Source organism: Lutjanus erythropterus, chromosome 12 (assembly GCF_056507025.1).
Source record: "Lutjanus erythropterus isolate fLutEry1 chromosome 12, fLutEry1.hap2, whole genome shotgun sequence".
NCBI classification, from domain to species: Eukaryota; Metazoa; Chordata; class Actinopteri; order Lutjaniformes; family Lutjanidae; genus Lutjanus; species Lutjanus erythropterus.
Window position 1 is genome coordinate 34,405,967 of NC_139328.1, and position 17,436 is coordinate 34,423,402.

The window sequence follows — 17,436 nt, forward strand, 5'->3', positions numbered from 1 at the left end:
AGAATTGCTTTTCTCTTTTGATCCATGATTATTCAATATAAAAAGGAAGAAAGAAAGAAAGTAAGTTGAGAAAACTCAATTTTAAGGCAAGTCAAACTTAAACTTAATTTCTGAAGTGAATCTTTCAGTTTTAGAAACCAAAAGAATTCTGTATTTCAAAAATTGTTCACCTCATTAATCATTATTTTGGTGCTTGAAAATTAAATGGGTGCAATTGAAAATATGAAATGATTAACCATTTTTTTCCTTTCACTTTAATGAGATACTGAGGTTTTTTTTTAAAATCGATTTTAGGTGATTGTTGTGATTGTTTTTTATGCTCTTATACAGCTGCCAAGGAGATTTTAAAATATTTGTTATTAATTATGCTGTCATATCATGTCTGTATGAATGTATAATTAAATCTTTCAGATTTTATTATTCTCTTTTTATAGACCTCTGTGTTCTTCCATTTTTATTAATATTTTGTCCTACTTTTTACTTGGTACTTGAGTCTCACTTGTAAATGATATCTCAATCTCAATGACTTCCTGATTAAAAAAGGATATACACTCCAAAAGGTTTTGTTTCAAAAACTCAAACATTTGTGTTTGTAAATTATGTCAGCAAAAGATTAGCAAAAGGCTATTTAAACACACTCAGTTTGAGTTTTATACAAAAGTCAAAAATGTAGCTAAAACAGCTGCCTTCAAAATCAGTTTTCTTTTTTGTACTTAATTAGTTCAATAAGTTGAGATTTATAGGTCACATGTTAAGATACAAATTGTCTTGTCAGAATCTACTTAAGCAAGTTTTTTATGCTTAGTATCTTATATGAATTTGACTTAAGCACACCATCTGAAATGATCTGAAGTTTAAGTACAATTTTCAGAAAGTTTTTATAAACGAGGCCCCAGGCCTTTAACTTGCAAACATCTTCACCTTATCTTCAGTCAGCAGCAGATCATGTTGTGTGAACTTTTTTATCTTACAGGGTTATCAATCATACAAAGGCTGCTGAGACACATTGAACAGAAAACAGGTCACTTTCAAGTCCATCTTGAAGATCCTGACACGACCTCGCATTTTGCTGGTGTTTTTTTTTTTTTTTTTACTCCATTCAACATGGTTTCACAGCAAAAGGAAAAGTCCCACTTCACATCAGTGTTTGCTGTTGAACACACAATACAAATATCAGCTGTAGAACTGTCAGTTGAAACACACTGACACACTCATGGCAGAGAAGACAGTACAGAAAGAACTGCAGCAGTCTGCAGAAATATCTGGTGACATTTTCAGTAGGGCAATACGTGTTAGAGGACCAAAGGTTAATCAAAATACAAAACCATGCAAGTACATGTGTAGTTCAACACAGTGTACGTTCAGTCTCCAACAAAATAGGACTACTAGCAGTGTGTCATTGTTGCATCAATGAATTTGAATAGTGCACAGAACAATATTCAGTAGCAGAAATGGTTTGGGAACATGGAGGAGGAAAAGTACCGGTCCAGCTCCAGATTTCTTACACACAGTCCTCAACATGCCATTTTCCATGGTCTAGATTTTTAAACTTTAAGGTTTTCTTCTGCAATGCCCATTTGGCAGAAATGCCGCAATTGAGACTGTCCACATTGGATGGGACTTCTTGTTGTGACCGCAACACCGGCGAGTCTATAGTCTGGTTTCACAGGACCTGTTAGTCAGTCTTCAAGGTAGCAGGCCAGCCGACAAGGTTTGTACTGGAGACGGGAGAATGTGTGGAAACTGTGAAGGTGCTTCATGACTTCAATTCAGTCCAACTCATTTTATTTATTTACAAGATGCTGAGTCAGATAAAGTCCAAAAATGACAACTTCCTCTCACCCTGACAGATCGGACCTCTGCTCATCAGGGCTAAGGTTTCTCCATCCTTGTCCTTGCACTCACCGTGCAGCCATCCTTCAACTTTACTGCTTCTGTTCACTGTAGACTCACCTTGTAGTTAACATATTGTGCTATGTTTTTTTAATCAAGGAAACATCAGTGACGGCTTGTCCACACTCACACCTGAGAAAAGGTTTAATGAAAATCTGTCTCAGACAAAAGATGATGATGAGATGGGGAAATAACATTTCCTACTATTTCCCCTCTCACCGTGTGATCTGGTAATTTAGTAAATCTGAGCCCTTTCATGATTTACCATAACCTCGGAAGCTTTTCACACTGCACTTATACCAGGGCTAAAAGCATTCCTAGAACCTTCATAGCACCAGGCTAAGAACTTTAGCCTTGGACTTGCTCCTGATCAGTGTTAGCCCAGAGTTTGCAACGTTAAAAATGGACTAAACGCAGGTCTAAAAGGTACCAGTGTGTTACGGAACTAAAGGCTGTTAAAATGGGCTTTCACAATGCATGCTCTTAGCCCAGGACTATCTTTAGCCTGGGGTTAAGAAGGTGCTAAGAATGCACTTAGCCCCTGGAATAAGATAAGATAAGAACAATGTGAAAAGCTTTTGAGTTGTCAAGCATCATTCTAGACTGTTAACATTTGTTGCTGTTCTACCAGACTTTTAACCCAGGGCTAGGAGACGTGCAGTTTGACTTGTATTGGCCTGGGCTTAGATTAACCCTCAGGCTCCCTTCATTCTAAAACGTCAACATTAGTTGCTGTTCTAAGAGACTGTTAACCCAGGGCTACTAGAAGTACAGTGTGAATTGTATAGCCCTAGGCTTAGATTAATCCTAGATTACAGTGTGTGTGAAAAGTTATCCCAGGGTCAACTCTCAGCCCTGGGCTAAAAATATGCAATGTAAAAAGCCTCAGTGTAGTCTAAGTATAGTTTTGAGTCAGACATATACAATCATTATCAGTTCACCTTTAGGAGTTCGCTTTCTAAGACTCACATGAAACCTGCGATAGTTACCCCCCAAAGAGAATTTAATACATTTTTTTCCTTTCACTGTAATGACCTTCTAGTGTAGAGCACACCTCATGGTGATAGTATTCCCTGTCAATCCAAAGCTCAAAAGCTCCATCTGTGCTAACCTTCCATAACAACTTTGAATTTTAAGAAAAGTGTGAAGTGAATTATTGTGGTATAATGGTGCTGGTTAATGAAGTCCAATGCAGTGTCCAGTAGGACCAGATTACAGTGATTGTTTAGTCTACTGAGGCTTGTTGTGTCTGTCCGCTGCAGGTGGCCATTTCCTTGACTTTAATGACACCGTGCCCGTCTGGGATACATGTTGTTCCGTACTCTTGTGTTTTCTCTGGAAAATCAGGAGATGAAGACTGGACTTAACACAATGAAAAGATATTTGTCAGTCCCTCCGTAGGTTTTGTTGTAATGTTCAGCACTGTGCTCCTCAGTTTCACATTTCACTTAAGAGTCTTCCTCTTGTTCTCTGAGGGTGAAGGGACTCGGGGAGGGCAGCCGTTGTTCAAAGTTCAGTGTGTATATGCAAGTTGTACCGTTCCTCCTAGCTGCAAGTATGTGTGCATGTCCGGGAGTGTGTGTTCAGAGCCATTTGGTTTCTGTTGGCAGCCATGTTGGTTCCACAGTCCTGCTCAGTGGCCCATGTCTGATGTCTCACGATGATGAAACCGCGCAGGCCGGGTTACATCTGTAGCCCACTCTTAGTTCTAGAAAATAAAAGCCGCCACATGTTACCTTTACTGTACCACAACCTGAACAAACCACCAATGGCTCTGTGTTGGTGTCCCTCAGTGCTTGTCAGGGTCCCAGTTTGGTAGTCTCTCCAGTAAGGCCTTATGATCCACACCAACACTGGCCACCAGTCCCCCTTTGTTGAGTGGTGTTCCGCTGTAGTCTATGTCCTCTCCCTTCAGGGTGGTCATCTGACCTCCTACAATCATTGTGAAGACATGTCAGTGATACAGAGCATTACACACATTAAATATTCATTCAATTACACAAATGATAATGACACTGTCATTAAAAATGTAAAATTGGGACTTCATATTCTATCTCTTCTAAAGCATAATTGATATCCTGCTGCTGCTATTTTATCATATCTGATTATATGTGGATTCTGTGAGGGGCAACATATCTTTCAAGGAAACATCCATCAGGGTTCATTTAGCTTTTTAAGATTGAAATTCAAGCACTTTCAAGGTATCTAAACCAAAGATTTCATGTGATTTTATCACCCTATCTACATTATTACTATAAATGCAGCTGCATACTCCTTTATACCCACAGCAACTAATATACATATTGTCACTTTGTTCATTTTACCAGCTGTTTATACTAAATTTAATTGTATGTTTTGCTATTTAATGCTTGCTAATTTACAGAGTCAGGGATCGACAGAGGACTTATAGAAAACATATGACAATAAGATCGTTTCATTAAGTAATATATTCAAATTCAAGCTTATTCCTCCTAAAGATTTTGCAAAGAAGTCTTATCAATGCTGCACAAACATTTAGCAAAATAATTAAATGTCATTTACACCATGTTTTTAGTCTAAATCTTCTCTGTAGATCTTTAGCTTGGAGCCACATTCACATGCGCATGCACACTGTCTGAACTGGATGTGTGTGTGTGGTAAGACTGTATGTGTGCATAAGGTAACGGCACGTCAGGGCTTTAGGAGACTTTGATTACACCAAACAAACAGTATGGAGGCTTTTTTTTGTGGTTATTTTCTTCCATTTTCTTATATTTGTTTGGAAGATTCTGCAACTGTGTGAGGATGAATAGACAATGATTGAATTTTAATTTTTGGGTGAACTATTCCTTTAAATAAAAGTATGTATTATCAGCCAAGTATGAAAGTAAAAGTACTCACAGTGCAGTAAAATGTTCCCTGTCAGTGTGTCACCACTACATATGATGTTTTTAGGTTAATACTACTGCTGCATTTGAATCAGAATCTGATGATGGTTATGACGTTTGCTTCTGTTGCTGGTCCACACACATTTAAATCTGATCAATCCAAACCTAAACACTCTTGATGAAGAATATTCCCAGTTAGAATTTGAAACTAAAAAGAAAACCAAACACTGAAACATGACAGTTGTTACATTACCCAGTGCGGTCAGTATTGCTGCACCAGCGCAGATGTCCCATTTCTTAATAAAGGTGATGTGGACGTAAACATCTGCCTGGTCTATGGAACCTGCTTGACTTTGAGGCATCTCCAAAAGTGACAGGACCTTATAACCTGAGAGAGAGAATGAGACATTTGATTCACCATTTAGTTGATCAAAAGAGAATTGGTTGCCAACAATTTTGATAATCAATCATTTCAGTCATTTTTCAAGCAAAAATATCAAGCATTTGCTGGTTTAAGCTTCTTAAATGTGAGGATTTGCTGCTTTTCTTGTTATTTATTTATTTATTTAGAGTTTTTAGGTTTTAGCTCTGGGAAACTGTGATGAGCATTTTTCACATTTTCTTTGACATTTTAAAGATAAGTGATCATGAAAATAATTGGCAGATTAACTGATAAATGAAGGTTAGTTAGTTGTAGCCCTGCTGTCAGTATGATTTGTTTCTTCTTCATCACACTGGTGCTATGATACGCAGAGATCTAGTCCTCAAAACTCAGAATATATTTGCTGCCTGCTACAGGGAAAAAGCTGCAGCTTACTGTACTTCCTCACTATCTTTGTGAGGACAGAGCCCATCAGCTTTACAGGAGTTCAGCAGATTTCCCTCCTCATCCTCGTGCTGCTGATGCATTATGTAACATGCAGTGTAAATGCTGGTAGATGTAAAACAAACCAACAGTCAAAGAATTCTCTACTCACCTGCTCCACCTGCTCCAATGATTGTTGTGCTGTTTCCAAAAGCATCCTGAATAAAAGTTTTCACTTTTCCAGAATGGGAACGTGATACGATCACCTTTGGAGAGCTCACACTGTAGGACGACCGAGAACGCACGTTTGACCCCTGACCCACAAATGCCCAGGCTGGGGGAGAGACGAAAGGCAGAGAGACAAAGAGAATGGAGGTTAGAAGTTCAATAAACCACAAATATTTTAACAATTAAAGCTCTAGAAAGCACATTTTACAGTTTCTTCCCCTAAATGCCAGTGTGGTGAGACTTGTGTGATCCTTTATGAAAAAATAAAGGCACAAAAGAAAAAGAGATCTTAAAGTTTCAGTAAATCAAATCATCAAATGTCTTCTCATGGAGGTTTCTAGACAATGCAAAACTAACTTAAAGTTTAGTATTTTTCACAACAGAGAGAAAGATTATATTTATGATGACAAAATTATTTAAAAAAGGGATATTTTGTGAGCCGCAATCAAGAGTCTAACCATGTATAGTTCAAACTGCGGAGGCATCTTGTTTAACATGCACAAGTTAAGTTGTGGAAGCTGACAGACTTACCAGTGAAGCCAGTGAAGGGCAGGTGTATCACCCCGATGACTGGTTTACCGTCTACAGCCACACACACCATGGTGGTCACATAATTCAGCAGATTCTCTACAGAGATAAAGATGAGCAGATACAGAAGGGTGGAGTTGAGAAGAAACATGGAAAAGGATAGAAAAGACAGCCAGAGGATAAAGAGAACAAAAGATAAAGGTTAGTTGATATGGGTGGGAACAGTGGAAGTAAAGGATGAATAGAGGAGAGCAGTGGAGAGAACAGAAGAGAAGTAAATACTGTGGAAGTGTTTGAAAGAACACATTTAATTTCTGGTATAACCAGGTATTAAATTGCTACACATGAACAAGGAAACTCTCCCACATCCTTCAACCAGTGAGGTCCTCCAAGACAGTGGTTTCCAACCCCAGGACCACAGACCAGTCCCACGACACTGAAGTTGAACACCGCATGACCAGGCAAAAAAAGCATCAGAATAATTACACAACTCTATACTTTTTTTTCAAGATAAACAGATGCATTGAAATTAGTTAGGTAACATTTTCCTTTTTGTGATTTCTTCTCATTTTTGCATTTCACTGTGATGCTTCATATGTGATGTTCTGGTCATGTGATATTCAAATTGCTCCAATTAAGGTTTTCATCCTACAGATAACTTTATCTTTTTATGTGTACTTAAGTGTGCTGGAGAGCAACTTTAAAAAAAAACATAATGGCTGCTCACTATGACTATGCTGTGAAATGAAAAAAATGAACACTGTCAACTCTGTAAGATGTCAGCTCTGTCAGATGGAAAATCTGATGGAGTTGACGTCTACATTCAAAAAAATTCAATCTCCAGGAGGCCTGTTATAACGTTTTGAGGAATTTGATCTTATACATTTTATATATGTTATATGTTTTGTGCCGAGTATGTTTTGCTCCTTTCATTATGCCAGAAAAATGCAATGTTTTTTAACCTGATGAATATGTTGTGGTATATTTAGACGGTTTAGAATATATTGTACATATGAATTATACATAAAAGGGGTTAATAATATTTATTTTACTTACAAGGTTATGTTTCTTTTCTTATTTTGGTTTACCATTTTGTCACATGATAGATTTGTTCCATGTCTGAAGAAAGGCTTGTGCCTGAAGGTCACATGGTGGTTATGGAAACATGATCTACTGTGTGGACTATCTTTACTTTTTTGACAACTTTACATGCTATCATTGACTATTTGTGTTGTAATTACATTTAACTTGAACTACTGTAGGTCACCTATCAGTCTGTAATCAGTCTGTTATTGTTAATATGCATGTACTGTGTTCTTCCAACTGTTTAAAATAGCTATTTAACAAGAGTAAAATGCACTTGTTGCAGACAGCAGGTGAGAAAAGGCCTGATGTATGTGCTTTAATACCAACTGTTGATATTTGGTTTTACCAAAAAATGAGTGACTCCAGACTTTCAACTTTCAGCTTGTCTAGTGATAGAACAATTTGTGTCCACACTTAAGTTTCTGGGTCATTTTTGTCAAGACCTCAGATGCTTGGGTGACCAAATCATTATTTTACATTTGCAATTTTGTCTGACAAAATCTGCATACACTAAATACAGATTAATGACATCAACAACTGGTGACAACAGAAAGGTCTCTTGACTTAACTACAGACACAGCTGGTTATTCTGCTGATTGACAGCTGGTTAAACCTTCCTCCTGCTCTGTGTGATCACCTTTACTGTAAATACAGATGAATTCACTATTTAGTTGTTCTCATTTACATATTTTTCTGTTTCTTTTGCCAGACAACAAAACAAGTATGAAATACTTGTTAACTCCAGGCTCATAAATACTGCATGCGCCGCAGGAAATTTTCTGATTACAATGCTGTCTGACAAATCAACATAAATCCATGTTAATGAAAATGGCTCTGTTGTTTATTCAGCTAAACTGACATTTACAGCAATCACAGACGAGGCTTGAGGCAACAGAAAGTGCCTCTTAACATTAGAGGAAAAATTTCAAATTGTCTGATCTATCAGGATCATATGCCTCTGAGCTTATGAGTTCCTTATATCGATACCAGCATGTTTATCTGACAGTTGAGCATTGCACAACAATAACGTCAAACTTGGTCAAACACTGCTGGAAAGAAGCAGTCATGTCAGAGAGGAAGAAATGGTCTGAAGCACGGCTTCCTTTGATGAAGAAAGATGACAACCGTGCTAGTTGTAATGTAATTAAAGGTGAGGCTAGAAACAACTGCAGTATGCTCAAACATCTATGCAACATGGGCTTAAATTCCTGAAATGTCATGCAATTAATTCTCAACACGCCTCTGCTTCTCTATCAAGCAGCATGTCCATTATTGAGGGTTAATATCCTGTTATATTAACATCAGTGCCAGGAAGGCAGGCTTAGCAAGTTTCTGATAACCAGTTCCAAATTAAACAGCGGAACAGTGGAGCTTTAGCACACCTGAGTTACATGCATGCCTTTCTCTTTCCTGATTAATCTACACTGTGTTCAGATTCAGAGATAATAAAACAGCTGCGTAGACACTGAAAACCTGTGTAGGTCTCTTTTCCCACACAGAAAATTGAACGTGAATCAATGAAGAATCAGACTAATAGGCAAAATCAATATTTGTATCTAATCTAAAATCTAATTTATTCCAATCCCTAATACCTTTCCTAAAACGTAGTTTCAGTCTGGATGGAGGGCAGAAACAGACGGAAAACAATTTGTTCACAAATGTATCTGACTGGCTTGTTGTGGATTTCCTCCAGAGTAAACAGGAACTCTACTGGGCAGCTCCAGGCCGTATCAGATTAACTGGATGACTGTTAGGAGGGTGTAGGTGCAAAGGACTGTGCATGTTCAGCCAACTTTCTGTAGATAATGGTAGAACAAACACATGCAAACATACCTTAGACAAACAAGTGTGGCCACCGAAACAAATATATCTTTTTAAGATTCTTTTAGACAGAGACTTCAGATTATTTGAGGTGGAGTTGCATGAAATGCTATTTGATAGTCAGTGTATTATCTACAGTAGATAGCGGCTGACACACCCTGGTTTGGAGAAACAGAGACGCACCAGCATGAAAGCTAAGTAATGTGCGGCTGTAGACAGGGTCACCAACAAAATGTATTTTAGCCACTTATAGATGGTCTACCTAAAAACATCAATATCAGTTAAGTGTACACTACATTTAGAATATCTTCACCACTTAACTTTGCTGTCAGACATACTTTTCTGACGGGAAGCCACTGTTATATAAGCCAAATGTCATTCCCTCCAAACAAACCAGACTCCAGGCAAAGTCAGTAAATTTACACTGCAGGACACAGGAGTTGCTGGTCTACTGCTGCCTCGACCTGTTGATTACTGTGTGATTTCAGTGAATCAGAACTGTCCTTTCACAACACTTAAGTCGCAAAATAAAGGTCTTTTCACAGCAGAAGTATTTTTTCATGAAATTAATTTGCATGTTAATAATATTTTTCTAACTTGTATGTATCAGATGTAAGCTTTCACATAGCAGAACTTCACTGAGCGATATTGCAGCTTTCTTTCTTTTTTTGGACCAGGGTCAACTGTCCTGACGTTTTGCTTTGGACATGAATACATCTGACCAATCAAACTGCTTGTTGTTGATATTCAAAACATTTCACATGGTGCGTCACTTGTTTGGACACATTTCACCAAACTTTTAAATGATGAAAAGGGGAAAACCCACTTTGACAATCTCAAAGACAGCCTGTGGAGAGGAAAAGAAAATGAGCTTCAGTATGAAGATGGTGTGTATGTCAAACTTCAACAGCCAACAGAAACGTCTTTGTTTGAATGTCCAACTGGGCGACGCCCCCTCCTGTCGGACTACGATGAACCAAATGTGCACTGCTCACAGCTGGAACTGTTTGCAAACCATACGAAAACGTCTTATCTACAGACAGCTGCTGCTTTGGATCAATCCGCCCGCTGCCATCCTGAAATACATCCTGAAGAAGCTGTGTTACAGTTCCAGCACCTGAACAAAGCAGTGAAACTCATCAAATTCTCCTCTCTTTCTCAATATTTTTTGTACCAAGGTATATCTTTTTTTTTTATTCTTTTTCCAAGTAAAAGGACCTTCAGATCATCTTCACTTGATGGTGATAACATCTTTTTTGCTGCAGTAGGTTTTGCTTTTAGAAGCTTAATAATTTTTTTGCAAAATCATGTCCTGCTTGGCGCATTGAAATTTTTCCTCTAAAAAATTTGCAATTTCATGTCGTTTATTTGTTTGAACTGCCACCTTATCGTGGTGGAGGGGTTTGAGAACCTGAATGATCTTAGAAGCTATGTTGTCAGGGGCTTGTTGCCCCTGGTAGGGTCTCCCAAGGAGCCTGAGCTAGTGCGGGAGGTTGAGCAGTACCGGCTAGAGATAGTTGGGCTCACCTCCACGCACAGTCTGGGCTCTGGAACTCCTTGAGAGAGGCTGGACTCTTTTCTACTCTGGAGTTGCCCATGGTGAGAGGCGGCGGGCTGGTGTGAGCTTGCTTATAGCCCCCCAACTCAGCCGCCATGTGTTGGAGCTTTCCCCGGTAAACGAGAGGGTTGTCACCCTGTGCCTTCAGGTCGGGGATAGGTGCTTCACTGTTGTTTCGGCCTATGGGCCGAACGGCAGTGCAGAGTACCCAGCTTTCCTGAAGACCTTGGGAGGGGTGCTGGAAAGTGCTCCGACTGGGGACTCTGTCGTTCTGCTGGGGGACTTCAACCTTGACACAGACAAACTCACAGTTCGAAGCAGTGGTACACCAGCAATTCCAGTGTTCTCTGAGGTAAAATGACTGATTTTGCCCAGGGAGCTTGGTTGGTTATATCTATATATAATATCTGGCTTGTATACCATTAGTTTCCCATTTGTTTGTTTGTTTTTTCTCTCAGTTGAACTATTCACAGCTCAGCTGCATAGCTTATTGTCCAATAAGTCATCTAAAATGACTTCAGCACACCTGTATATTCCTGCGTAGCATCTAGAGGGTCGATCCACACAGTGATGCTCTCAGCAGGAACATCCTTGCCCCCATCGATCTTATCCAGTATGTCAGCTGGAATGTCCCGGCTCCACGTCAGCTTGTCTACCACGTTGTCATGCTCCTCGCTGTTCACCTGAAAACAAATGCACACATAAGCATGAGGCCTGCGCCTAAGGATTATCTCAACCTTCAAACAGGATGTGAAGGCATCTAACAAACCTGGAAGTTTCTAGCCTTGCAGCTTATTCAGGATAGTTTCTAGTTTGTGATTTTTCCATTTTTGATTACTGTAACTGGTCACAATTGAGTTCCTTCATCCTTATTCTACCAAACAAGTCCTGGTATTCTGTACCATCACAAGAGTTCCCACAGTAAACATGACTGACAAAAAGCAAGAACACTGCAGTTACAGAGGTTGTGCTCACCGTGAGTTCAGGGAAGGTGTTCTTTATTAGGTTAAACATCTTTCTGTGAGACTGCAGGTCACCCATAGTGAGAGGCTCACTGGCTCCCTCCCTCGTCTTGCCCTTTGACTTCTCCTTCAGACCATTTTCTTCACGCACCGACTTCACCTGGGGAGGTAAAGGTCACATCCAACACTCTTATAATACAGTTTAATGGCTTCAGATGTACCCAAATGAACACCTGTGGTTTCTTTACAAACTATAAAATGATTGCTGGAACAGGTGAGAGAAACTTCTAATTTAGTGATACCCACAACAGATTTTTTTCAGTGGGGTTGTAGGAGGTACTTATCCATAGTCAGTGTATTACCTACTGGTTGCACCTTGGAAAGGCAGTAGGATGCTAAGCAACGTACTGCTGTCAGACAGCCTTTTCTGATGGGAAACCGGTGTTATATAAACCAAATATCACTCCCTCCACAGCCACTAGACTCATCTGGCAAAAACAGTTAATAATTTCACCTTGAACAACACAAGAGTTTCTGGTCTACTGCTGCCTCGGTCTGTTACTTTGTTTGTGCTTTTGTGTGACTTTGATGAACCTGAATTAACATTTTAAAACACCAAGGATACAAAATAACACAAAAAACTAACAGACTGGAGCAGGGGCAGACCAGCAACTACTGTGTTCTGCAATCTAAAATTACTGTCTTTGCCAAAGGACTCTGGCTGTTTTGGAATTAGTGATATTTGGCTCATATAACAAGTTTTCCTGTCAGACCAGGCAATCAGATGGCTGATCTACAATGTAATACAGTGCGCTGCAAAAGCAGGCACTCTTATGCATAGCACAGGTTATAGAAAATGTAGTGCCAAAGACAGAGTCTAAATATAGTGTACACTTAAATTGATATTGATGTTTTTAGGTGGCTGAAATACATTGCTCCCCTTCCTTACAACTAAGCTCCCTGCTGCTCCTCCTAGCTGGCAGTGTGATGACTGCCATCTACTATAGGTAACACTGCAATATTGACTGTGGATAAATAGTCATAAAAACCAATTTCAAAAAATCTATACCTTTAAGCAGAGAGAAAATTCAAAGAAAGAGTTTTAAAATATGGCCAGGAAAAAAAGGACAAGATTTGCATGGCTTTGGGTGAATTGACCCTTCGTTAAGGACATCACTTATAGGCTAATCATCCAAAAATGAACTGATAAAACTGATAAAAGAGTGGCAAATGCATTCTTAATCTTGTCTGGAAAATTATAATACTTAGAAAGTATTCCAAACATGAAATATGAAACATCTTAAATATACAGTTAACTCTAAAACAAAGTCTGTGATTCTGTTAGTGTTGACATGTTGACAAGGACTGTAATTTGAGCCACAAGGTGTTTTTAAACAGGTGGTATCAGGTAATTGAATACCTCCAATATAATAAGGAAAAACAAACAGACTCAGCAAGCTATTACAAGGTATTAATATTGAATGAACTGATAATGCTTCTTATTTTAATGTCTATACTATAGAAGCTTTTTACCTCTCTGCCACCGAGCACTGCAGCCTCCACCGAGACAGCCAGCAGGTCCCTCAGGTCCACTTTTCTCCTCTGTCTGCAGACATGAAGGGACAAAACTAGAACGTGTTAGCCTCCAAACAGCACTGACTACCAGTCTTCAAATCCAATCTGATCAATATTGGGAGGTAAATGAGAAAGTGAAATTACACTGAAAGGCAGCTAATAGTAATGTTTTATTATTTCATAAAATAATTTAAACCTCTCAAACGTAGCTGTACAGGAACTTTGCTTAAATAGTAGTTTAAAGTATTATACTAGTTCAATACCCAGTTCTGGTAGGCAGCAGCTACATGACTATGGTGACTTGCCACAAACATTTAATAAATAATAGAACAAACTTGGGTTGTGGGCACAAATCTCAACCATAACGACAGCAGACAACACTTGCTGAAGAATATCAGATTAATATCAAAAGTCAGCCTAATGTACATCCAAATGAAGTTTTTCAAAGGTATTGATACTTTTGTCCTTTTTTGGTACCACTTGTTTAAAACTATGATTTCTGTTAGTTATTAGAGATGTACGACATTGGATTTTTTGCAGATATCTGATATTTTCCAACTAATTTTGACTAATATATGCACACATTTTTTCTTCCCAACAAACTGCAGGGAACATTAAGTCTCTCCTGTAATTGAGTTAACACATTCTTGGGCCTTCTTTTATTGTGATGGTCCACTAACAGATGCAGGCATAAAATATGATTATTTTCACAAAGTACACATTCACTGGGCAAAATAAGAAAACTACTACGGACAGGTTTTTTGCTGGTTCCTGTTTTTCTTTGTCCTGCATAAATTCATTATAATCATCAAGCTGGCAGCTCTTTAGCTCGCCTGTAGTGCTATTTCCATCTAACTTGTAGAGCTGCATAATTAATCGCAATTACAATAAAAATGCAATAGGGCAAAATGCAGTATCCAAAACACAGAACCAGAACCAAATTGCACATTTTTGAAAAAGCAAAAATGTGTGAGAAAACAGCATTATAATGAGGTACTGCAGTGCTGCATAGAGGACCTGGCCTAAAATCTAGTTCTCCAAATGAAAGAAAATATGTTTGTTTGGTACAGACCTCAATAAATATCACATCATCATAATTTATTTATTTAGTAATTTTTTTCAGAAAAACTGATCAGTTCCATTAATCACATTGCATATCACAATCACAATTTCAGTCAAAATAATTGCGATATGACTTTTTTTTTTACCATATCCTGCAGCTCTACTGTTTTCTTTCTAGTACAAAGAAAGTAGCTCTGGTAGATTCTGAAGTAGCTCTGTTACATTCTACTGCAAAAAGAAAATAGTTCCTACACGAATCAGCTCACAACAGGGTCTGTAAATTATCTTGAATAACTGGGTCATGATTTTTGGAAAGAGACAATGTTTTTGAAAGGTATTTTTTTATGCTTTGAGCACCACAAACTGAGTGCCATTTAGTTAAATCGAACAGAAGACATCTCTATAGCTGATATCCAAAACTCTGCAACTCACACCAAACAAATCTAGATGGATAAACAGCACTACAAGCCAGGGGGAAAATTTGTATTTTTGATTTTGAGGTGAACTGACTCTGTAAAGTACTGTATGTTGTTTAAAATTTTGCTATCTTGACAACATCTCCAATCCAAATGCATATAAAGTTATTGTTGTTATTGGCCACACCGCATGATAAGTGGTCACACCAAATAACATGAATAACTGATACTGCTAAAAATCAATGTGGAGCTCAATAAACAATAAATTCCATACAAAAAAAAAACAGATGTAAACCACTTTTTTTCACATTTCACAAAACTTTAATGAAAACGAACATTTCAGAAACATTAAAAGGGTTGGGATATGTGTCCTCAGCACAAAGTCAAACAAGTTCTCAGTGGGTGTTGGATTCCTCTGAGGCTGTCCCTAGTCTCTTATCCTGTTTGCTATATTAATAGAGAGGATCTCAAGGCTCAGCTGGGGTGAGGAGAGGGTCCAGGTTTGGGAACCTCAGAACTGTGTCTCTGCTTTTTGCAGACGATATAGACAATGCAGTCACCTGCTGCACCAAGTGAAGGAGTTCAAGTATCTTGGGATCTTTTTCAAGAGTGAAAGTAAAATGGAGTGTCAGCTCAACATCTGCGGTAATACAGCGGTAATCTACCAGTTGATCTACATTCCAAACCTCACCTGTGGTTATGAGCTTTGAGTAGTGACAGAAAGAATGAGATCATGGATACAAACACCTGAATTGAGTTTCCTCCATAAGGTGTATGGGTATAGCCTTAGAAATAGGGTGTGACTCAGCCCTAGAACAGCAGGAGAAGTTGGATAAATGGATGGATGGACAATACTCATGATATTGTACACAGTTTTAACATAAACCACTGCTTCTGAAATATCAGGAAAAAAATATGAATGGAATGCATAAAACTCTATTCCAAATAGTACTAAAATAAAATACTTTAAGTATGTAAGTCAGCAATTTTATATAGAAGCACAAAAACTGCCACTCGCGGACATATATCTATCATGAACACCACATGATATTTGGTTGCACCACATGATATTTTCAAGTTAAGTCAAAATTTACAGGCAGAGAATTGGCCATCTGAACAAAACAAGCAAGCTTCCCACACAAGGTCCCATAGAATTCATATTCAATTCAATTTTGAGTTCAGATAACAGAATGAATCCATCTTTCTTTCAGGGGATCAAACTTATTTTTATGCTCACACTCAATCCAACCAGCGTCAATAAACCCTGAGACGAGCTGCTGATGGTGTTAAATGAACAAGTAAAGCTCTGCAGCTGCACACACAGTACCTGACTCTGTCACGTTATATCATGGATGGTAATGAGAGAGGAGTCTGACCTGAAAGCAGCCCAGCGGCTGGAGATGACCCCGGCATACAGGTGGTAGATGACACCGACTCCCAGCAGGCAGAACACCGCCACACCGAGCGGTGACAGCCGGATACCCATCGGTGCCATTGCTGCAGAAAGATTCTCTCTAAGTTTCTGTTAAATACTAAGAACACAAACCAAACCCTGGAGCACACAAGTGCTCCTTACTTAACAGACCACAGAGATGTGAGCTAGCGTTAGCTGACGTGGCTGTCACCGCAGAAAGGTCCAGTACAGCTGCTAACTGTCCGCTCCACAGCTGACAGCGTTTGGTTATCTGACAAATCCGTCCACCGTCATGTAGCGAACAGCTGAGAGGACAAACGAAGCTGTCAAAGAAAACAACACACTGGCTAATTTCGACAAACGCTAGTTAGCAAGACGTTTAGCATCCTCCGACGTCGTCTGATGAAATTCAGCGAATAACCGACCGTGTTTCTGCTCGCACCGACATTCCGTCAGTTAAACGGCTTCACTGCGGTCCTTATACTCGCTGTTAAGTCGCTGAAGCGAGCCGAGCGTCTACTGGTGTCGAAGGCAAAACGGAACAATCACATCTCTGTTCAGTCATTTTTCCTCCTGACGTTACGTACGCAGCAGAGGTCACACGGTGGTCGCTTCTCTTCCGGGTTACAAAGCTAAATTTATGAAAACCCCACCCATCTGCATCGGCTACTATAATGAAATTCAACTTTACAACTTTACTTTTAGTCCCTTAAATTCTTCCGTTCCAAATATGCCAAAGACCTCTGTAATTAACTGGAAATGAATGAATGTTTTACATTGCTTAATTAAGCCTTATTATGTTTTTTTGTTGTTTAATGCATTTTTTTTTTAATTTATTTTATTTTGTGCCTTTTTGTTCTGTTCCATCTTTTCATCTTTCCCACATCTAATTATTTATATTTTATGTATATTTTTTAATTTTACTTATTTAGATTAATTAATTTTCTATTTATTATTCTATTTCTTACACGTTCATCATTTGTAATTCATGCATATGTGCTATACTTTATCGTCTTGTTTGTATGTTATTAATCAGTAGTTGTATGTCACCTCACAGCCTCGTGCTGCTGCTGTCTGATCTTTTCTACTTTCCATTCAAGGTGCAGTTCAGCTTGAACGAGCCTTTCCAGTTTGGCTTGTTATGTTTTACATCTATGATTTTCATGTCTCCCATAACCCTGTAGTGTTTCCCTCCTGTCTTTTCCACATTTAATAATCTAT

At 38.7% G+C, this 17,436-nt stretch overlaps 1 protein-coding gene across 2 annotated transcripts; it reads right to left on the bottom strand.

Annotated features, from left to right (window-relative positions):
• Positions 1–946: 946 nt before the first annotated feature.
• bpnt2 (3'(2'), 5'-bisphosphate nucleotidase 2) lies at positions 947–16,824 on the bottom strand. 2 transcript variants are annotated; one of them, XM_084732202.1, is made up of 9 exons: positions 16,178–16,824; positions 15,549–15,611; positions 13,282–13,354; positions 11,762–11,908; positions 11,313–11,469; positions 6,325–6,420; positions 5,738–5,899; positions 5,014–5,148; positions 947–3,825 (listed from the first exon to the last, which is right to left on the bottom strand). In XM_084732202.1, exons 1-9 carry the CDS (start codon positions 16,294–16,296, stop codon positions 3,683–3,685), a joined length of 1,095 nt encoding a protein of 364 aa, XP_084588328.1. In that variant the 5' UTR covers positions 16,297–16,824; the 3' UTR covers positions 947–3,682. The 2 variants fall into 2 exon arrangements, with proteins under 2 accessions (XP_084588328.1, XP_084588329.1); XM_084732203.1 differs by lacking the exon at positions 15,549–15,611 and having other exon boundaries at positions 16,178–16,822.
• Positions 16,825–17,436: the final 612 nt, after the last annotated feature.